This window comes from Salvelinus alpinus, chromosome 31 (assembly GCF_045679555.1).
Source record: "Salvelinus alpinus chromosome 31, SLU_Salpinus.1, whole genome shotgun sequence".
In the NCBI taxonomy this organism is placed as follows: Eukaryota; Metazoa; Chordata; class Actinopteri; order Salmoniformes; family Salmonidae; genus Salvelinus; species Salvelinus alpinus.
In genome coordinates, this window is record NC_092116.1 from 23,255,379 (window position 1) to 23,271,658 (window position 16,280).

The 16,280-nt window shown below is 43.7% G+C and overlaps 1 protein-coding gene across 7 annotated transcripts in view; it reads right to left on the bottom strand.

The window, feature by feature from the left end:
* LOC139561481 (cerebellin-1-like) overlaps positions 1–15,534 on the bottom strand; it is a 22,782-nt gene extending 7,248 nt beyond the window's left edge. The window contains exons 1-11 of one of the 7 annotated variants that reach the window (XR_011672155.1): positions 15,447–15,519; positions 14,808–14,882; positions 13,874–14,112; positions 13,401–13,787; positions 9,650–9,745; positions 8,494–8,727; positions 8,198–8,345; positions 8,061–8,087; positions 7,669–7,853; positions 6,378–7,493; positions 3,250–3,510 (exon numbers count right to left, since the gene is read on the bottom strand). Coding sequence is in view for 2 of the 7 variants with exons in the window: in XM_071378607.1 (XP_071234708.1) it covers positions 7,026–7,493; positions 7,669–7,853; positions 8,061–8,087; positions 8,198–8,345; positions 8,494–8,727; positions 9,650–9,745; positions 13,401–13,787; positions 13,874–14,110 (1,782 nt within the window). In the remaining 5 variants the exon portion in view is untranslated. Of the gene's footprint in view, positions 1–45; positions 166–2,726; positions 3,511–5,229; positions 5,746–6,169; positions 7,494–7,668; positions 7,854–8,060; positions 8,088–8,197; positions 8,346–8,493; positions 8,728–9,649; positions 9,746–13,400; positions 13,788–13,873; positions 15,410–15,446 lie in introns of those variants that run through there. The other 6 variants (XR_011672152.1, XR_011672153.1, XR_011672156.1 and 3 more) reach the window with 6 other exon arrangements.
* Between the last annotated feature and the right edge of the window lie 746 nt (positions 15,535–16,280).

Sequence of the window (16,280 nt, forward strand, 5' to 3'; positions counted from 1 at the left end):
GTTTAGGGCATCAACTTTGTATTTGTGTCCTCGTGTTTGTCTCACCTGAATGGTCTGTCGGTTATAGACCTTGACCACATTGAAACAGAAACTATAGACTCCTGTTCTAGGCGCTACGAAGATGCTCCGTGCTGGATCAAAATGGCTGCCCACATTCACAAGGATCTGAGAGAGAGAGAGGGAAAGAGAGAGACGGAGAGGGGTGGGGGGAGAAGAAGTAAAAGAGAGAAAGAGAGAGAGAGAGAGAGACGGAGAGGGGAGGGGGAGAAGAAGTAAGAGAGAGAGAGAGACAGAGAGAGACGGAGAGGGGTGGGGGAGAAAGAAGTAAAAGAGAGAAAGAGACAGAGAGAGACGGAGAGGGGTGGGGGAGAAGAAGTAAAAGAGAGAGAGAGAGAGACGGAGAGAGACGGAGAGGGGTGGGGGAGAAGAAGTAAAAGAGAGAGAGAGAGACAGAGAGATGGAGAGGGGTGGGGGAGAAGAAGTAAGAGAGAGAGAGAGACAGAGAGAGACAGAGAGGGGTGGGGGAGAAAGAAGTAAAAGAGAGAAAGAGACAGAGAGAGACGGAGAGGGGTGGGGGAGAAGAAGTAAAAGAGAGAGAGAGAGACAGAGAGATGGAGAGGGGTGGGGGAGAAGAAGTAAAAGAGAGAGAGAGATCTTTATTGTTTTGAAACTTATGTATGTGTAATGTTTACTGTTAATTTTTATTGTTTATTTCACTTTTGTATATTATCTACCTCACTTGCTTTGGCAATGTTAACACATGTTTCCCATGCCAATAAAGCCCCTTGAATTGAATTGAATTGAATTGAGAGAGACGGAGAGAGACGGAGAGGGGTGGGGGAGAAGAAGTAAAAGAGAGAGAGAGAGACAGAGAGATGGAGAGGGGTGGGGGAGGAGAAGTAAAAGAGAGAGAGAGAGAGACGGAGAGGGGAGGGGGAGAAGAAGTAAGAGAGAGAGAGAGACAGAGAGGGGTGGGGGAGAAAGAAGTAAAAGAGAGAAAGAGACAGAGAGAGACGGAGAGGGGTGGGGGAGAAGAAGTAAAAGAGAGACAGAGAGACAGAGAGATGGAGAGGGGTGGGGGAGAAGAAGTAAAAGAGAGAGAGAGAGACGGAGAGAGACGGAGAGGGGTGGGGGAGAAGAAGTAAAAGAGAGAGAGAGAGACAGAGAGATGGAGAGGGGTGGGGGAGGAGAAGTAAAAGAGAGAGAGAGAGAGACGGAGAGGGGTGGGGGAGAAGAAGTAAAAGAGAGAGAGAGAGACGGAGAGAGACGGAGAGGGGTGGGGGAGAAGAAGTAAAAGAGAGAGAGAGAGACAGAGAGATGGAGAGGGGTGGGGGAGAAGAAGTAAAAGAGAGAGAGAGAGAGACAGAGAGGGGTGGGGGAGAAGAAGTAAAAGAGAGAGAGAGAGAGACGGAGAGAGACGGAGAGGGGTGGGGGAGAAGAAGTAAAAGAGAGAGAGAGAGAGACAGAGAGATGGAGAGGGGTGGGGGAGAAGAAGTAAAAGAGAGAGAGAGAGAGACGGAGAGGGGTGGGGGAGAAGAAGTAAAAGAGAGAGAGAGAGAGACGGAGAGGGGTCGGGGAGAAGAAGTGAAAGAGAGAAAGAGACAGAGAGACGGAGAGGGGTGGGGGAGAAGAAGTAAAAGAGAGAAAGAGACGGAGAGGAGTGGGGGAGAAGAAGTAAAAGAGAGAGAGAGACAGAGAGATGGAGAGGGGTGGGAGGAGAAAGAAGTAAAAGAGAGAAAGAGAGACAGAGAGAGACAGAGAGGGGTGGGGGAGAAGAAGTAAAAGAGAGAGAGAGACAGAGAGATGGAGAGGGGTGGGGGAGGAGAAGTAAAAGAGAAAGAGAGACGGAGAGGGGTGGGAGGAGAATGAAGTAAAAGAGAGAAAGAGAGACAGAGAGAGACGGAGAGGGGTGGGGGAGAAGAAGTAAAAGAGAGAGAGAGACAGAGAGACGGAGAGGGGTGGGGGAGGAGAAGTAAAAGAGAGAGAGAGACAGAGAGAGATGGAGAGGGGTGGGGGAGAAGAAGTAAAAGAGAGAGAGAGACAGAGAGATGGAGAGGGGTGGGAGGAGAAAGAAGTAAAAGAGAGAGAGAGACGGAGAGGGGTGGGAGGAGAATGAAGTAAAAGAGAGAAAGAGAGACAGAGAGAGACGGAGAGGGGTGGGGGAGGAGAAGTAAAAGAGAGAGAGAGACAGAGAGAGATGGAGAGGGGTGGGGGAGAAGAAGTAAAAGAGAGAGAGAGATGGAGAGGGGTGGGAGGAGAATGAAGTAAAAGAGAGAAAGAGAGACAGAGAGAGACGGAGAGGGGTGGGGGAGAAGAAGTAAAAGAGAGAGAGAGACAGAGAGACGGAGAGGGGTGGGGGAGAAGAAGTAAAAGAGAGAGAGAGAAAGAGAGATACGGAGAGGGGTGGGGAGAAGAAGTAAAAGAGAGAGACAGGGAGACGGAGAGGGGTGGGGGAGAAGAAGTAAAAGAGAGAGAGACAGAGAGACGGAGAGGGGTGGGGGAGAAGAAGTAAGCGAGAGAAAGGCAGAGAGACGGAGAGGGGTGGGGGAGAAGAAGAAAGCGAGAGAGAGGCAGAGAGAGAGACGGAGCGGGTGAATCAGTTGGTGTAGCAGTTTACCTTAAACTCTCATTGATGTACAGTTGGTGGGGAAATTCGTCACTCACTTTTGGCTAATATAGGTATTCAGTATCCTGGAGGTTAGTGTTTTATTGTCACACTCACTAACCTGGTCAAAATATATGGTCATAGTACGGTTGCTCATCTCTGAGGGTTCGTGGTTGGTGTTCCTGACAGCGGAGAACGCCACTCGACCTGTCCCCGACCGCACCGACATCCCCAGAGCGTTACCCGACGGTTCCGATGAGGGGGTGGAGTCACAAACCACCAGGCACTTCCCCTCCAACACGATTGGCTCAGTGTCATTCTGAGCCCTGGCCCCCGGGGGACCAAATTGGAGGAACAGAATTAGTACAAGGAACAAGGTGGGGCTTACGGACATTATGGGGCAGGGCAAAGATGAACAAGGAAGCGGAAGGCATGACATATTGTCTGAAATGGTTGTGAACTCTTTGGTGTTCTGGGGATGTTAATTCATCTGTTTTGACAATTGAAAATGTCAGTTTCCACACACAATTTCTGTAAAAAAACGATCCTTTGTGAAGATATGACAAATTCCAGTAAACCAATGTCTGTCTTTGCAGTCTTCTTGTCTCAACCACACAGTAATCCGTTAAATCACAGTTTAAATCTTTCCAGAATCTGTGAGAAGGTTGAAACTCAGAGGGTCAATTGATCCAAACCCACTGAATCTAAATAGTGGATGGTAGATGCCCGATGCCTTGGATCCAACCCCTGTTGCAGGCAAGTTTGTCCAGGTCCCCAACCTGTGTCACCAGATTAGTAACACACGTCTGAGTGTTCCAAATGAACAGGTGTGCATCTCTCTCTGTCTCTCTGTCAGTTGGGAGCTGTGGAGTCGGGTGGTCAGGTGGTCCTCCCCAACCTTGACCCTGTAGTAGATAAATATATGAACTTGCTGTGGTCATCTAATACATTATGAACAATAGTATCCTAGATTATACAACAGCTGGGTTTAATCCTGGATTCTGATTGGTTAAACCACATTCCAGCCTGTGTCTATTCCACAAGCTACCACCGGCTAAATCTATGATGTTAAAATGCATATTTGCTCTGTTCCATCTCACTGCACAATCCATCAGCCCAGTCAGACAAGTTATAAACTTGATCTCCACTATGAAAAGCATCTAGACATTATCTCCCATTTCTGTTAGACTAACATTTAGTTTTCAATAGTGCAGATTTGTATAAACCTTGCTTTCTGTCTCTCCGACATATTTAAAATTGTTTCAATATCAAACTTCAATCTCCAGCTGTCCCAAAGTAATGAACGTGTCGGGAGTTGGGACGAGACAGACAGGCAGGCAGCTTTTCTCAGCCCGTCGAAGTCATGAATAAGCTGGCATCATTTTTATGGATACAGTGCATTCCAAAAGTATTCAGACCCCTTGACCACATTTTGTTACTTTACAGCCTTATTCTAAAATGGATTAAATTATTTTTTCTCTTCATCAATCTACACACAATACCCAGTAATGGGTATTTAGTTTTTTTTGCAAAAAAAAGAATAAACGGAAATATCACATTTACATAAGTATTCAGACTCTTTACTCAGTACTTTGTTTAAGCACCTTTGGCAGCGATTACAGCCTTGAGTCTTCTTGGGTATGACGCTACAAGCTTGAAACACCTGTATTTGGGGAGTTTCTTACATTCTTCTCTGCAGATCCTCTCAAGCTCTGTCAGGTTGGATGGGGAGCGTCGCTGCACAGCTATTTTCAGGTCTCTCCAGAGATGTTAGATCGGGTTCAAATCCGGGCTCTGGCTGGGCCACTCAAAGACATTCAGAGACTTGTCCCGAAGCCACTTCTGTGTTCTCTTCGCTGTGGATGGTGAATCTTCGCCCCAGTCTGAGGTCCTGAGAACTCTAGAGAAGGTATTCATCAAGGATCTCTCTGTACTTTGCTCCATTCATCTTTCCCTCGATCCTGACTAGTCTCCCAGTTCCTGCCGCTGAAAAACATCCCCAAAGCATGATGCTGCCACCACCATGCTTCACCATAGAGATGATATTGGCCAGATGATGAGATGTGCCAGGTTTCTTCCAGACGTGACGCTTGGCATTCAGGCCAAAGAGTTCAATCTTGGTTTCATCAGACCAGAGAATCTTGTTTCTCATGGTCTAAGCATCCTTTAGCTGCCATTCGGCAAACTTTTACTGGGGAGTGGCTTCCTCTCCTCCCCCCTCTAATGATGGAGGCAACTGTGTTTTTGGGGACTTTCAATGCTACAGACAGGTCTTTGTACCCAGATCTGTGCCAGAACACAATCCTGTCTCGGGAGCTCTACAGATCAATTCCATCGACCTCATGGCTTGGTTTTTGCTCTGACATGCACTGTCAACTGTGGGACCTTATATAGACAGGTGTGTGCCTTTCCAAATCATATCCAATCAATTGAACTTCCCACAGGTGGACTCCAATCAAGTTTTAGAAACATCTCAAGGATGATCTTTGGAAACAGGATGCACCTGAGCTCAATTTTGAGTCTTATAGCTAAGGGTCTGAATACTTCTGTAAATAAGGTATTTCTTTTTTTATTTTATTATACATTTCCAAAAATTACAAAGGAAACGTTTTTATGGGGTATTGTGTGTAGATTGATGAGGATTTTTTTTTATTGAATCCATTTTAGAATAAGGCTGTAACGTTTCAAAATGTGGAAAAAGTGAAGCCGGTGTTTGGAGGATACAGTATATTGGCACGGTTCGCCGACCCCCGACTTCGTCTCGGGCCTAACAACACCCGTGACAACATATCCTCCAAACACTGGCTTCTCTGGCATTATCACTTAAATAACCGTTCAGAAAAGAGATTGACAATGAACGGAAGATAGTCTATAGTCTTAGAATCATACTATTCTAAAGTAACCCTGGAAGCAGGCCGAAATGAAATGCATTGATGTAATTTATAGTTTGATGTCAGGGTTAAGCAATGATAGTAAAGCAGCTTCTAAGGAGTAGCGTCTACTGTACAGGTTGTATAGATGGAGATAGAAGTGAGGGATGCGGAGGAGAGAAGGAGGAGGTTGAAGAAGAAATGAGTTAATGGATTGGCTTGAAGAGAGAGAGAGGGAGGGAGGGAGGGAGGTGAGGCTATCGAAGCCATCTGGACACAGGAAGAGGGGAGGCATTGAGGAGGAGAGGGAAGAAGAGGAGGAGAGAGGGAGGAGAGGAGGGGGGAGGAGAGGAATGCATCATCACTACTGAGCAACCATCTGTGGGATACACACTCCCGTCACATACACACATGCGCACACACACACACACACACAGTATAGTGCCACACACACTTGAACGCACACACAATTGTGCGTGTATTCAAGCATGTAGGCAATTCCATATATTCATGTACATATGAAATTGCACCAAACTGCATCCAATGGTGTATATTAGTAATGTCCTTGGAACTTAATGGATTGTAAAGATAATATCTGGGTGACTTTATCTGACTCCACCATAGAAGTACATTGTCAAAAAGCATATGTTTAAAATCGTACAAATGTACATTCTTAGAGAAGGCTACTTGCAACTTGGGGAAAAGTCTCTTTATTCACAAAGTGAGATTATTACAGAAAGATGTTCATCAAACAGAGCAGTAAAGTGACAGAAATATGCTATTATGATAATAACAATAATGTCTTCAAAAACATTTCTCCCACATTACCAATTTTGATCAAATTAAGGATAAAACATTAGGAATTACTTTACAACAGTTGAAATCTAAATCTTAAATCTTACCTTTGCAATAATTGTATTTCTACGTTTTCATGTAGCAACGAGGAAGTTACTCCTTTTTCTGTTTCTTTTCTCTCACTTTTCCCTCCCTGTCTCGCATTCTCTCACTCTCACATGCTCTCTACCCCCCACCCTCTCGCACCTCTCTGTCTCTTTCCCTCCTTTCTTCACTCTCGTTTCCCTCTCTCTAACCCTGCCCTCTTTCTCTCATTCACATCTCTCTCCCTCCTTTCCCTCTTTCTAACCCTGCCCTCTTTCTCTCTCTCTCAGGGAACCCCTGTGTTCGAACAGACGTTTAATCGTATCACGAGCATCACATACAACGTCTGCTTGCTTTTGCCCGCAACCGCCTACCTGTTCCACACTCCTCCCTCTTCTCTCTATCCTCTCATATCCTTTCTTTCTTTCTCCTCAAAATGTAGGAAGCTAGTAAGAAAACAATCTCAAGGTGATTTTTAGTTACACCTGTTGCGCATTAAGCTATGAAATATAAGAATCAATTCTAACAAATCTGGATACAAAATCATCATTTAACTTTTATGCTTATGTCATTGCCAAGTTCTGATTGATCTTAGATATGCATTATTGGTTCTGTCCATCAACACAGGTATCTCGGAAGTATCTCTCAAAGTCCCCTGTCAGATAACAGTCTCAGAAGTGTTGCGAAACAGAGCCAACAGATGATTGACGGCTCCTCCCAGCCAACGCCAGGGCTGCGGGCGGGACCTTAGACCTCACAACTTCCTGTATAGGCCCCGCCTCCCCTTCCACAGAACAGATAACCAATGGGGCAGTGTTCTTCCCGTCGTCATGGAGACAGGGGTTAAAATACGGATACAGTGTCTCAGTGAAGCAGCATCCCCTGTAACTATAAATATGAGCCTTCGCCTCCATGTTGTAAAAGGAGACCAATCCCTCCTCGAAATCCACAAACACTCCAACCTTCCGCGGCTTCTTTCTCAGGTGAAGGGGGACAGATGGCCCGGCGCACGCGCTAAGATGGCTGCCTTTCCTCCGGCACACAGCCCAGTAGCCTTGGTCCGGCCTCACTGTGACACTCCCCTTCCTGTTGACAGACTCTTTCGCCACGCCCACATCCCAGTCTGTCTTGTCGCCCACCTGAAGGGCAGGGGTAGACAGACAGCAGTTCAATTTAACATGTTTCCTCTCCCTGCACTGTAATGTTGAGAGGGAGAGTCATGCCTATTCTCATATAATGTTCATAGGATTTTTGGTTGCGCCAAAGCTCACGTTGGTTAGTTTAGATTAGTTTGCTTTTTAAATCATCACCTACCTGGACAACCCAGTAGCGCCTCCCGGTGGCAAAGCCTTGCTGTCCCAGCACACAGACGCAGGAGTCAAACCTCCGAGGGTCAGCAGGAAGGGAGTGGTTCTGCTGGTATCCCAGACTCACCTGCTTCCCATCGGAGGACAGGACGAGCCACGAGGCGGCTGTGACTGGGTCCAGAGTGACGTCCACTGTGGAAGGTCAAAGTTATTGTACGTAAGTTATGTAAGTTATATGTAAGATATGTATGTTTTGAAATATGATTTTTCAATGGTATGTACTTGAGTCATAATCTCATTTACACAATAATGTATCAATTGATTAATTGATTGATTGGTTAATTTATTGACTGATTAAATTATTCATTCATTCATATACACACACAAGCATAGACTCACCTGCATATTGCTGGGTTCTCCTCAGCTCTGGAATAAGAATTAATAAGTGTTAACAATAAAAATGCAATAAAAACCTTGTTGCTCTAGTTACAACATGAGTGAATATAGCATATAAGGACAGCGGTAAAAATACTAACCCGCTTCACATAATATCTTTTCGAAGTCTCTGCAGGTGTCCACAAGCTGAGACATAGCAGCCCTCACAGTGTCCACACATAGATCAGAGTATACACTGATCTCAGACCAGTCCTTGGTGGGTGGAGGAGTGGAGAGAGAGGGAAAACTCTACAAAAGAGTATAACATTCAATTAAAATGAATTAAATTAGATTCAAATGTATTTATCCCCTCGGAGTGGAAATGAAGAAAGGCAGGGTCATTGTACAACATCACATGTTATATCAATGTGTCCGTATTAAGATAAATGACACTGACCTGTAGGAAGTGGAGATGGTCCTCTGTGTGTGAGAGCTGCTCCAGCTCAGTGCTTCTTCTCTGTAGTTCAATGATTTCCCGCTCCAGCTCATTGATGAGCCCTTCAGCACGCCTCTCTGCTGCTTTCTGCTTCTCCTCAATCACCTTCATGAGCTCAGCCTGGCTTCTCTCGATGGAGCACACCAGTTTGCTAAAGACTAGTACACTGCCCTCAATCTCTTTTTCAGCACTTATCTACAAGACCAAACAAAGGAAAGAATAATTGAATATTAAAGGCAATGGTTGTGAATGAATTGTCTTGCGAATGCACTGTATATTCATAAAAAAACAAATATATTGATTAAATAAAACTGCAGAGGACCCAGAGTTGACCCCTGGAGTACCCCACATAGATGAAAACAATAACAGTCAGGATGCTTATCATAAGAACTCACTCTTCTGAAAAAGTGTCCGATCCTTAAGAGGTTTAAAGGTGCTACATGTAGAATGTTTCACCCATGTGGAAGCTAGGTGAATTGCAACAACTATTCAGCTTTCCCCGCAACAAAGTGGAGAGGTTAGTGCTATCCGACATCCCAAGGATTCCAGATAGCATGGACCATGGTGGAGACTACTTTAATTTCAAACAAGCATAAAAACAATATTTTTGGTTATTGAAAATAGATTTCACAGTGATTTAGATAATATAATGATTGCCTACACTATTCAGTCCTTGTGTTCTCACCTAAACTGAAATTGAGTGAAGAGTGCCAAATTCTAGCAACCAGGAAATGAAAGAGTGATTTCTACATTGGCCGCTTGCCCCAGTCTTCCATTGTTCGTTGTACTTGTGGCGGGGATGACTACGCCTTTTAGTGAAGCCGATGTAAGAGAAGGAGGGTGAAGTTTTCCCATCTTGAGAACAGAAACCAGTCTGGCTTTTGTTGTCAAATAGAGAGTGTATATATTAGAATTTTGTGTTGGCCCAAAAATATTGTGAAACACTGTCATTCCACTATTACTGCTGTTGTATTATTGACATTTTCTTAAATTACAATGCAAATATTCTACATGTAGCTCCTTTAAAAACCAGTTTGAAATATTACAAATTCAAAGGACCCAGAGTTGAGCCTTGGGGTACCCCACAACAGTCAGGATGCTTATCCTAAGAACTCACTCTGCTGAGCTCCACTGAGTGTTTGATCTCATCCATCTTCCTCAGTCTGTCCTGAACCATCTTCAACAGATCTCCTTCAGTCTTCTTCATCTGAGTCTGTGAAGAAAAAACTTTAGGACTGGTCTGCTAAACTTTGATACAAGATACAATTTGGTAACACTATATTTAAAGCCTGCAGGCATTATGTTTTATTATGAACTAGGTGGTTCAAACCCTGAATGCTGATTGGCTGACCAAGGGTATGACAAAATATTTATTTTTGCTGCTCTAATTACATCGTTAAGCAATTTATAATAGCAATAAGGCACCTCAGGGGGTTGTGGTATATGGCCAATATACCACGGCTAAGGGCTGTATCCAGGCACTCCGAGTTGCGTTGTGCCAAAGAATGGCCTTAGCCGTGGTATTTTGGCCATATACCATACCCCCTCAGGCGTTTTTGATCAAATATAATATGTAAGGCTTATTATACAGTACCAGTCAAAAGGGTTTTTCTTTATTTCTACTATGTTCTACATTGTAGAATAATAGCGAAGACATCAGAACTATGAAATAACACATATGGAACTATGTAGTAACCAAAAAAGTGTTAAACAAATCAAAATCAAATTTATATTTGAGATTCTTCAAAGCCACCCTTTGCCTTGATGACAGCTTTGCACACTCAAGGCATTCTCTCAACCAGCATCATTAGGTAGTCACCTGGAATGCATTTCAATTAACAGGTGTGCCTTATTAAAAGTACATTTGTGGAATTTCTTTCCTTCTTAATGAGTTTGAGCCAATCATTTGTGTCGTGACAAGGTAGGGGTGGTATACAGAAGATAGGCCTATTTGGAAAAAGACCAAGTCTATATTATGGCAATAAAAGCTCAAACAAGCAAAGAGAAACGACAGTCCATTATGACTTTAAGACATAAAGGTCAATTAATCCGGAACATTTCAGGAACTTTGAAAGTTTCTTCAAGTACAGTTGCAAAAACCATCAAGTGCTATGATGAAACTGGCTCTCATGAGGACCACCACAGGAAAGGAAGACCCAGAGTTACCTCTGCCTCAGAGGATAATCAACAAGCTAAGGACCCTGGGACTTAACACCTCCCTCTGCAACTGGATCGTGGACTTCCTGACGGGCCGCCCCCAGGTGGTAAGGGTAGGAAACAACACATCCGCCACACTGATCCTCAACACAGGGGCCCCTCAGGGGTGCGTGCTCAGTCCCCTCTTGTACTTCCTGTTCACTCATGACTGCACGGCTAGGCACGACTCCAACACCATCATTAGGTTTGCAGATGACACAACAATGGTAGGCCTGATCACTGACAACGATGAGACAGCCTATAGGGAGGAGGTCAGAGACCTGGCCGTGTGGTGCCAGGACAACAACCTCTCCCTCAACGTGATCAAGACAAAGGAGATGATTGAGGACTATAGGAAAAGGAGGCCCGAGCACGCCCCCATTCTCATCGACGGGGCTGTAGTGGAGCAGGTTGAGAACTTCAAGTTCCTTGGTGTCCACATCACCAACAAACTAACATGGTCCCAAGACAGTCGTGAAGAGGGCACGACAAAACCTATTCCCCTTCAGGAGACAGAAAAGATTTGGCATGGGTCCTCAGATCCTCAAAAGGTTTTACAGCTGCACCATCGCGAGCATCCTGACAAGTTGCATCACTGTATGGCAACTGCTCAGCCTCCGACCGCAAGGCACTACAGAGGGTAGTGCGCACGGCCCAGTACATCACTGGGGCAAAGATTCCTGCCATCCAGGACCTCTATACCAGGCGGTGTCAGAGGAAGGCCTTGAAAATTGTCAAAGACTCCAGCCACCCTAGTCATAGACTATTCTCTCTGCTACCACACGGCAAGCGGTACCGGAGCACCAAGTCTAGGTCCAAGAGGATTCTAAACAACTTCTACCCCCAAGCCATAAGACTCCTGAACATCTAATCAAATGGCTACCAAAACTATTTGCATTGCCCCCCCCCCCCCACTCTTTTACGCCGCTGCTACTCTGTTATTTTCTATGCATAGTCACTTTAATAACTCTACCTACATGTACATATTACCTCAATCACCTCGACTAACCGGTGCCCCCATACATTTACTCTGTACCGATACACCCTGTATATAGTCTATTGTTATTTTACTGCTGCTCTTTAATTACTTGTTCCTTTTTTCTCTTATTCTTATCCATATTTTTAAAACTGCATTGTTTGTTAGGGGCTTGTAAGTAAGCATTTCACTTGTTGTATCCGGCACATGTGACTAATACAATTTGATTTGATTCGATAAGTTCAGTGGAGTTACCAGCCTCATAAATTGCAGCCTAAACAAATGCTTCACAGAGTTCACACATCTCAGCATCAACTGTTCAGAGGACACTGTGAATTAGGCCTTCATGGTCGAATTGCTGCAAAGTGTTAGATTCTGGGTTAAGCTTGGAACATTGTTATACTCAGAAGTATAGTGTCTAAGGAAGTGAAAGAGACTGGTTTTACATCAGAAGTTAATGGTTATCTGTAGAAACCAGATGGCTTTGGAATGTGTTGGGTGGACGGGAGGAAGTCACAGGATTGCTATAGGGGATACGGGTGGAGATCTTTGGATTAGGCCTCAAGGGGGTTGAGGTCAGGTCAGATTCCCTTAAGGGAGAAACAATGGTTTATTATCCTATCACTTCGTCTTCCTGTCGGACCATAACAGATGCAAGGATTGGAGAGAAGGAGGAGTGTCTAAATTGGAGTATATATACTTGTGGTGGTGGAAACATGTGTTGTCTGAATGCAGCTGTATTGACCCTCTGGGCAGAATAAACTTGGTTAAGCTTTCATAAATGTCCGTTGAGGTTTTACTCTGAGAATTAGAACCTGACAAAAGAAACCACCACTAAAGGACACCAATAGGAAGAAGAGACTTGCTTGGGCCAAGAAACACGAGCAATGGACATTAGACCGGTGGAAATCTGTCCTTTGGTCTGATGAGTCCAAATTTGAGATTTTTTAGTTCCAACCACCATGTGATTGTGAGACGCAGAGTAGGTGAATGGATGATCTCCGCGTGCGTGGTTTCCACCGTGAAGCATGGAGGAGGAGGTGTGATGGAGTGGGGGTGCTTTGCCGGTGACACTGTCAGTGATTTATTTAGAATTCAAGGCACACTTAACCAGTATGGCTACCACAGCATTCTGCAGTGATACACCATCCCATCTGGTTTGCGTTTAGTGGGACTATCATTTGTTTTTCAACAGGACAATGAACCAACACACCGCCAGGCTGTGTAAGGGCTAATTTACCAAGAAGGAAAGGGATGGAGTGCTGCATCAGATGACCTGGCCTCCACAATCAGCTGACCTCAACCCAATTGAGATGGTTTGGGATGAGTTGGACCGCAGAGTGAAGGAAAACCTGCCAACAAGTGCTCAGCATATGTGGGAACTCCTTCAAGACTGTTGGAAAAGCATTCCAGGTGAAGCTGGTTGAGAGAATGCCAAGAGTGTGCAAAGCTGTCATCAAGGTAAAGGGTGGCCACTTTGAAGAATCTCAAATATAAAATAGATTCTGATTTGTTTAACACTTTTTTGGTTACCATGATTCCATATGTGTTATTTCATAGTTTTGATGTCTTTACTATTATTCTACAATGTAGAAAATAGTAAAAATAAAGAAAAACCCTTGAATGAGTAGGTGTGTCCAAACTTATGACGGGTACTTTGTGTTATGCTTCCCTATGTAGGACATGTTCAACTTACTCTCATCTTCTTGCTCTCTCTCTCCATAGGGATAGTGCTGTGGCCCTTGTGGTCAGTCTCATTGCATCTCACACACACCGGTATCTGGTCGATCCTGCAGAACAGCTCCAGGGGCCGCTCGTGCTTCCGGCACAGGCCTCGCGTGGCGAAGGTTGCTGGGTCCGTCAACCTGTGCCTCTGGAGGGCCGGCTCTCTCTGGTGAGGCCCCAGGTGGTTCTCGCAGTACGACCCCTGACACACCAGACAGGACTTAACAGCTCTCTGCTTCGTGCCAGGACAGACATCGCAGGAAACTGCATCGGGCTCAGGACCGAGCCCTGGTGAACACTGTGACGCTAATACTCCTATGTCTTGATAATCGCCTTCCTCTGCCTGCTGGGCTTTGACCTTTATAATATATATCATATAAATAATAATATAAATATAATAATATAATAGTATAATACATACACCTCATATATGCCATACATCACCTTTAGGGACCTCTGGAAGTGCTCAGTGATGTCCTTAAACGCGCGATTGATGCGTAGCTCTGGCCGACGGCGAAAGCTCTCCTTGCAGAGGGGACACTCGAAGCGCTCACGGGTGTCCCAGTAGCCTTTGATGCAGGTCAGGCAGAAGTTGTGACCACACGGGATGGACACGGGGTTGGTGAAGATGTCCAGGCAGATACAGCACTGGAACTGCTCCTCGGACATGAGGGAAGCCATGCCTTCAACAAGACAGAATCGACTGTCTTTAACGGAGCACTTCACCACTTTTCATCATACATATTTTCACTAATGTAGACACCAGAGGAGGCTGGTGAGGGGAGAAGGGCTCATAATAATTAATGGAATGGAGCTAATGGAAGGGTATCAAATACATAGAAACCAGGTGATGTGTTTGAGACCATTACATTGATGCCTTTGCAGCCATTACTATGAGCCTATCCTCCCCATTTAAAGTGCCACCACTGGTAGACACTGGTATGGTGCTGGAGAATCAATGTTTAAAAGTAGTGCAGTGTCCCTTTAAGTACAGGAATCCTAAAGGCTTGGAATTTAATTTTGTGTGTTTGATTATCCCAAGGACGGAGAGAAAGAAGTCAAGGGAGAGTAGTGTGAAACAAAGCAGATGCTTTTCTACAAAGGGAAACCATGCCTTTGGAGGAAGTTACAGGAATCAGGAACCAAGTAAACAAAAATGTCTCTGTTACATCACCTTTTATGTATCTTTTTGCATATGTACAATTATGTTAAATGAACCTGGACCTGTACCAGTTTCTTTATTAGCATAACACGTGTTCTTCTGGGACTACTAAACAACAACCAAATGAACCTGACAGGAACATTTACTGAAAAGCTGCAGCTGACATTTGTGTCATCATAGTCTCATGTTGCCTCCAAAATCACGTCGTTGTCACACCTGTTTAGGGAAGCCTGGTTCTCCACAAGGTTAGTGTCAAACCATAAACTGGTTTGGTAGCACACGAACTCTAACCTTAGAAAAACAAAACAAACCAGTTGCTCATTGTCACATGACAGGAATGTACTTGTCCCTAGTTTTCTCCTACAGTGACTCAACAGTGTTTGGATCACGCCCTGTGAAATTGCTCAACAGTTCTTCTATTCTTGTTCTTCAATTTTTTTATTTTTTTATTTTTTTTACATGTTACCAACAATGAAATGCTGCTGAGCAGGTGCAGGAATGACAGTGCAGGAAATACAAACAGTCTAATGTATGAGTTATGTATAATTTCAGCGAGTGTAGCATGCTTCATAACAAGTTAATCTCTTTCAAGAATGCGTATATACATATTTCTATACCACATCTGTTTTAGAGGACTGGATTGCACAAAGAATATATGATTTATTGTATCATGTTCAAGGAGGTGATATAGTTGTGCATTGAGTAAAATTGCTTAAAAGTTATCAGCTTCAAGCTTCAAGACTTGGTAAAATGTAGGCTACATAATTAAAGTTATTTACATAATGGTCATTATCCTATAATATATGGAATAATAATATTCTATATTATGCAATAGTCTTCATTGATGTGACTCACCTGTGAGTAATCAGAACCAGGTAAGCAGAAAAAAAGTGTTTAGTCCGGTCCTATTCAACACAGGTGTGTTCAGTGTGTTGACATACAGGTGAGCTCTTCCTGTTATAGGTGGAGACATGGTGATATTCAACCACACCTATCCAATCAGAGAATAGACGGTCACCTTAACCCCACCCACATCTGCACATTTTTTAACTGTGTTTTGTATGTTTCCTGCATATGTACGAATATGTTCAAATAAACCTAAACCTGCTCTGGTAGGAGCTGTCCTTAATGTATTATTTTGCTATAAAAGCAACAAAAAAAAACAATCACAATTGAAATAGTCCTCTTTTATTAGAATTAAAAACTATGACCTTCTAAACCCCACCCACCTTTGTCCTCACTGTTCTGGGTGAGAGTTAAAGTTTATGTATGTGTTGATATAGAAACAAAAACAGTCACACGTGAAGCAGTCATCCTTTATTAGAATTTGCTTCTAATTTACAACGATCAACACCAAGTCCAGCAATTTTTTTAATTTGTAATTTGCATTTTCTTAATGAATGTAATTACATGATTATAATTATTTAAAAACCAAGAGGGACAAAATGGAAATAGAATTGAAACTATTTGGACCACAATGAAAATAACAATAATACATTTTTGTAACTTTTTTGTGTTATCCTCAATGATTTTAAACGCATTGTGTCCATATGTGTGGTTGTATTGTGTTGTTAAATTGACAAATAAATCTTAGCAAATCAATCATTTAACTTAACACACATTAACACACTAAAATGACACAGTTCACACAATATGTCAGATTATATCTAAAGTTAGTATAAAAAAAGC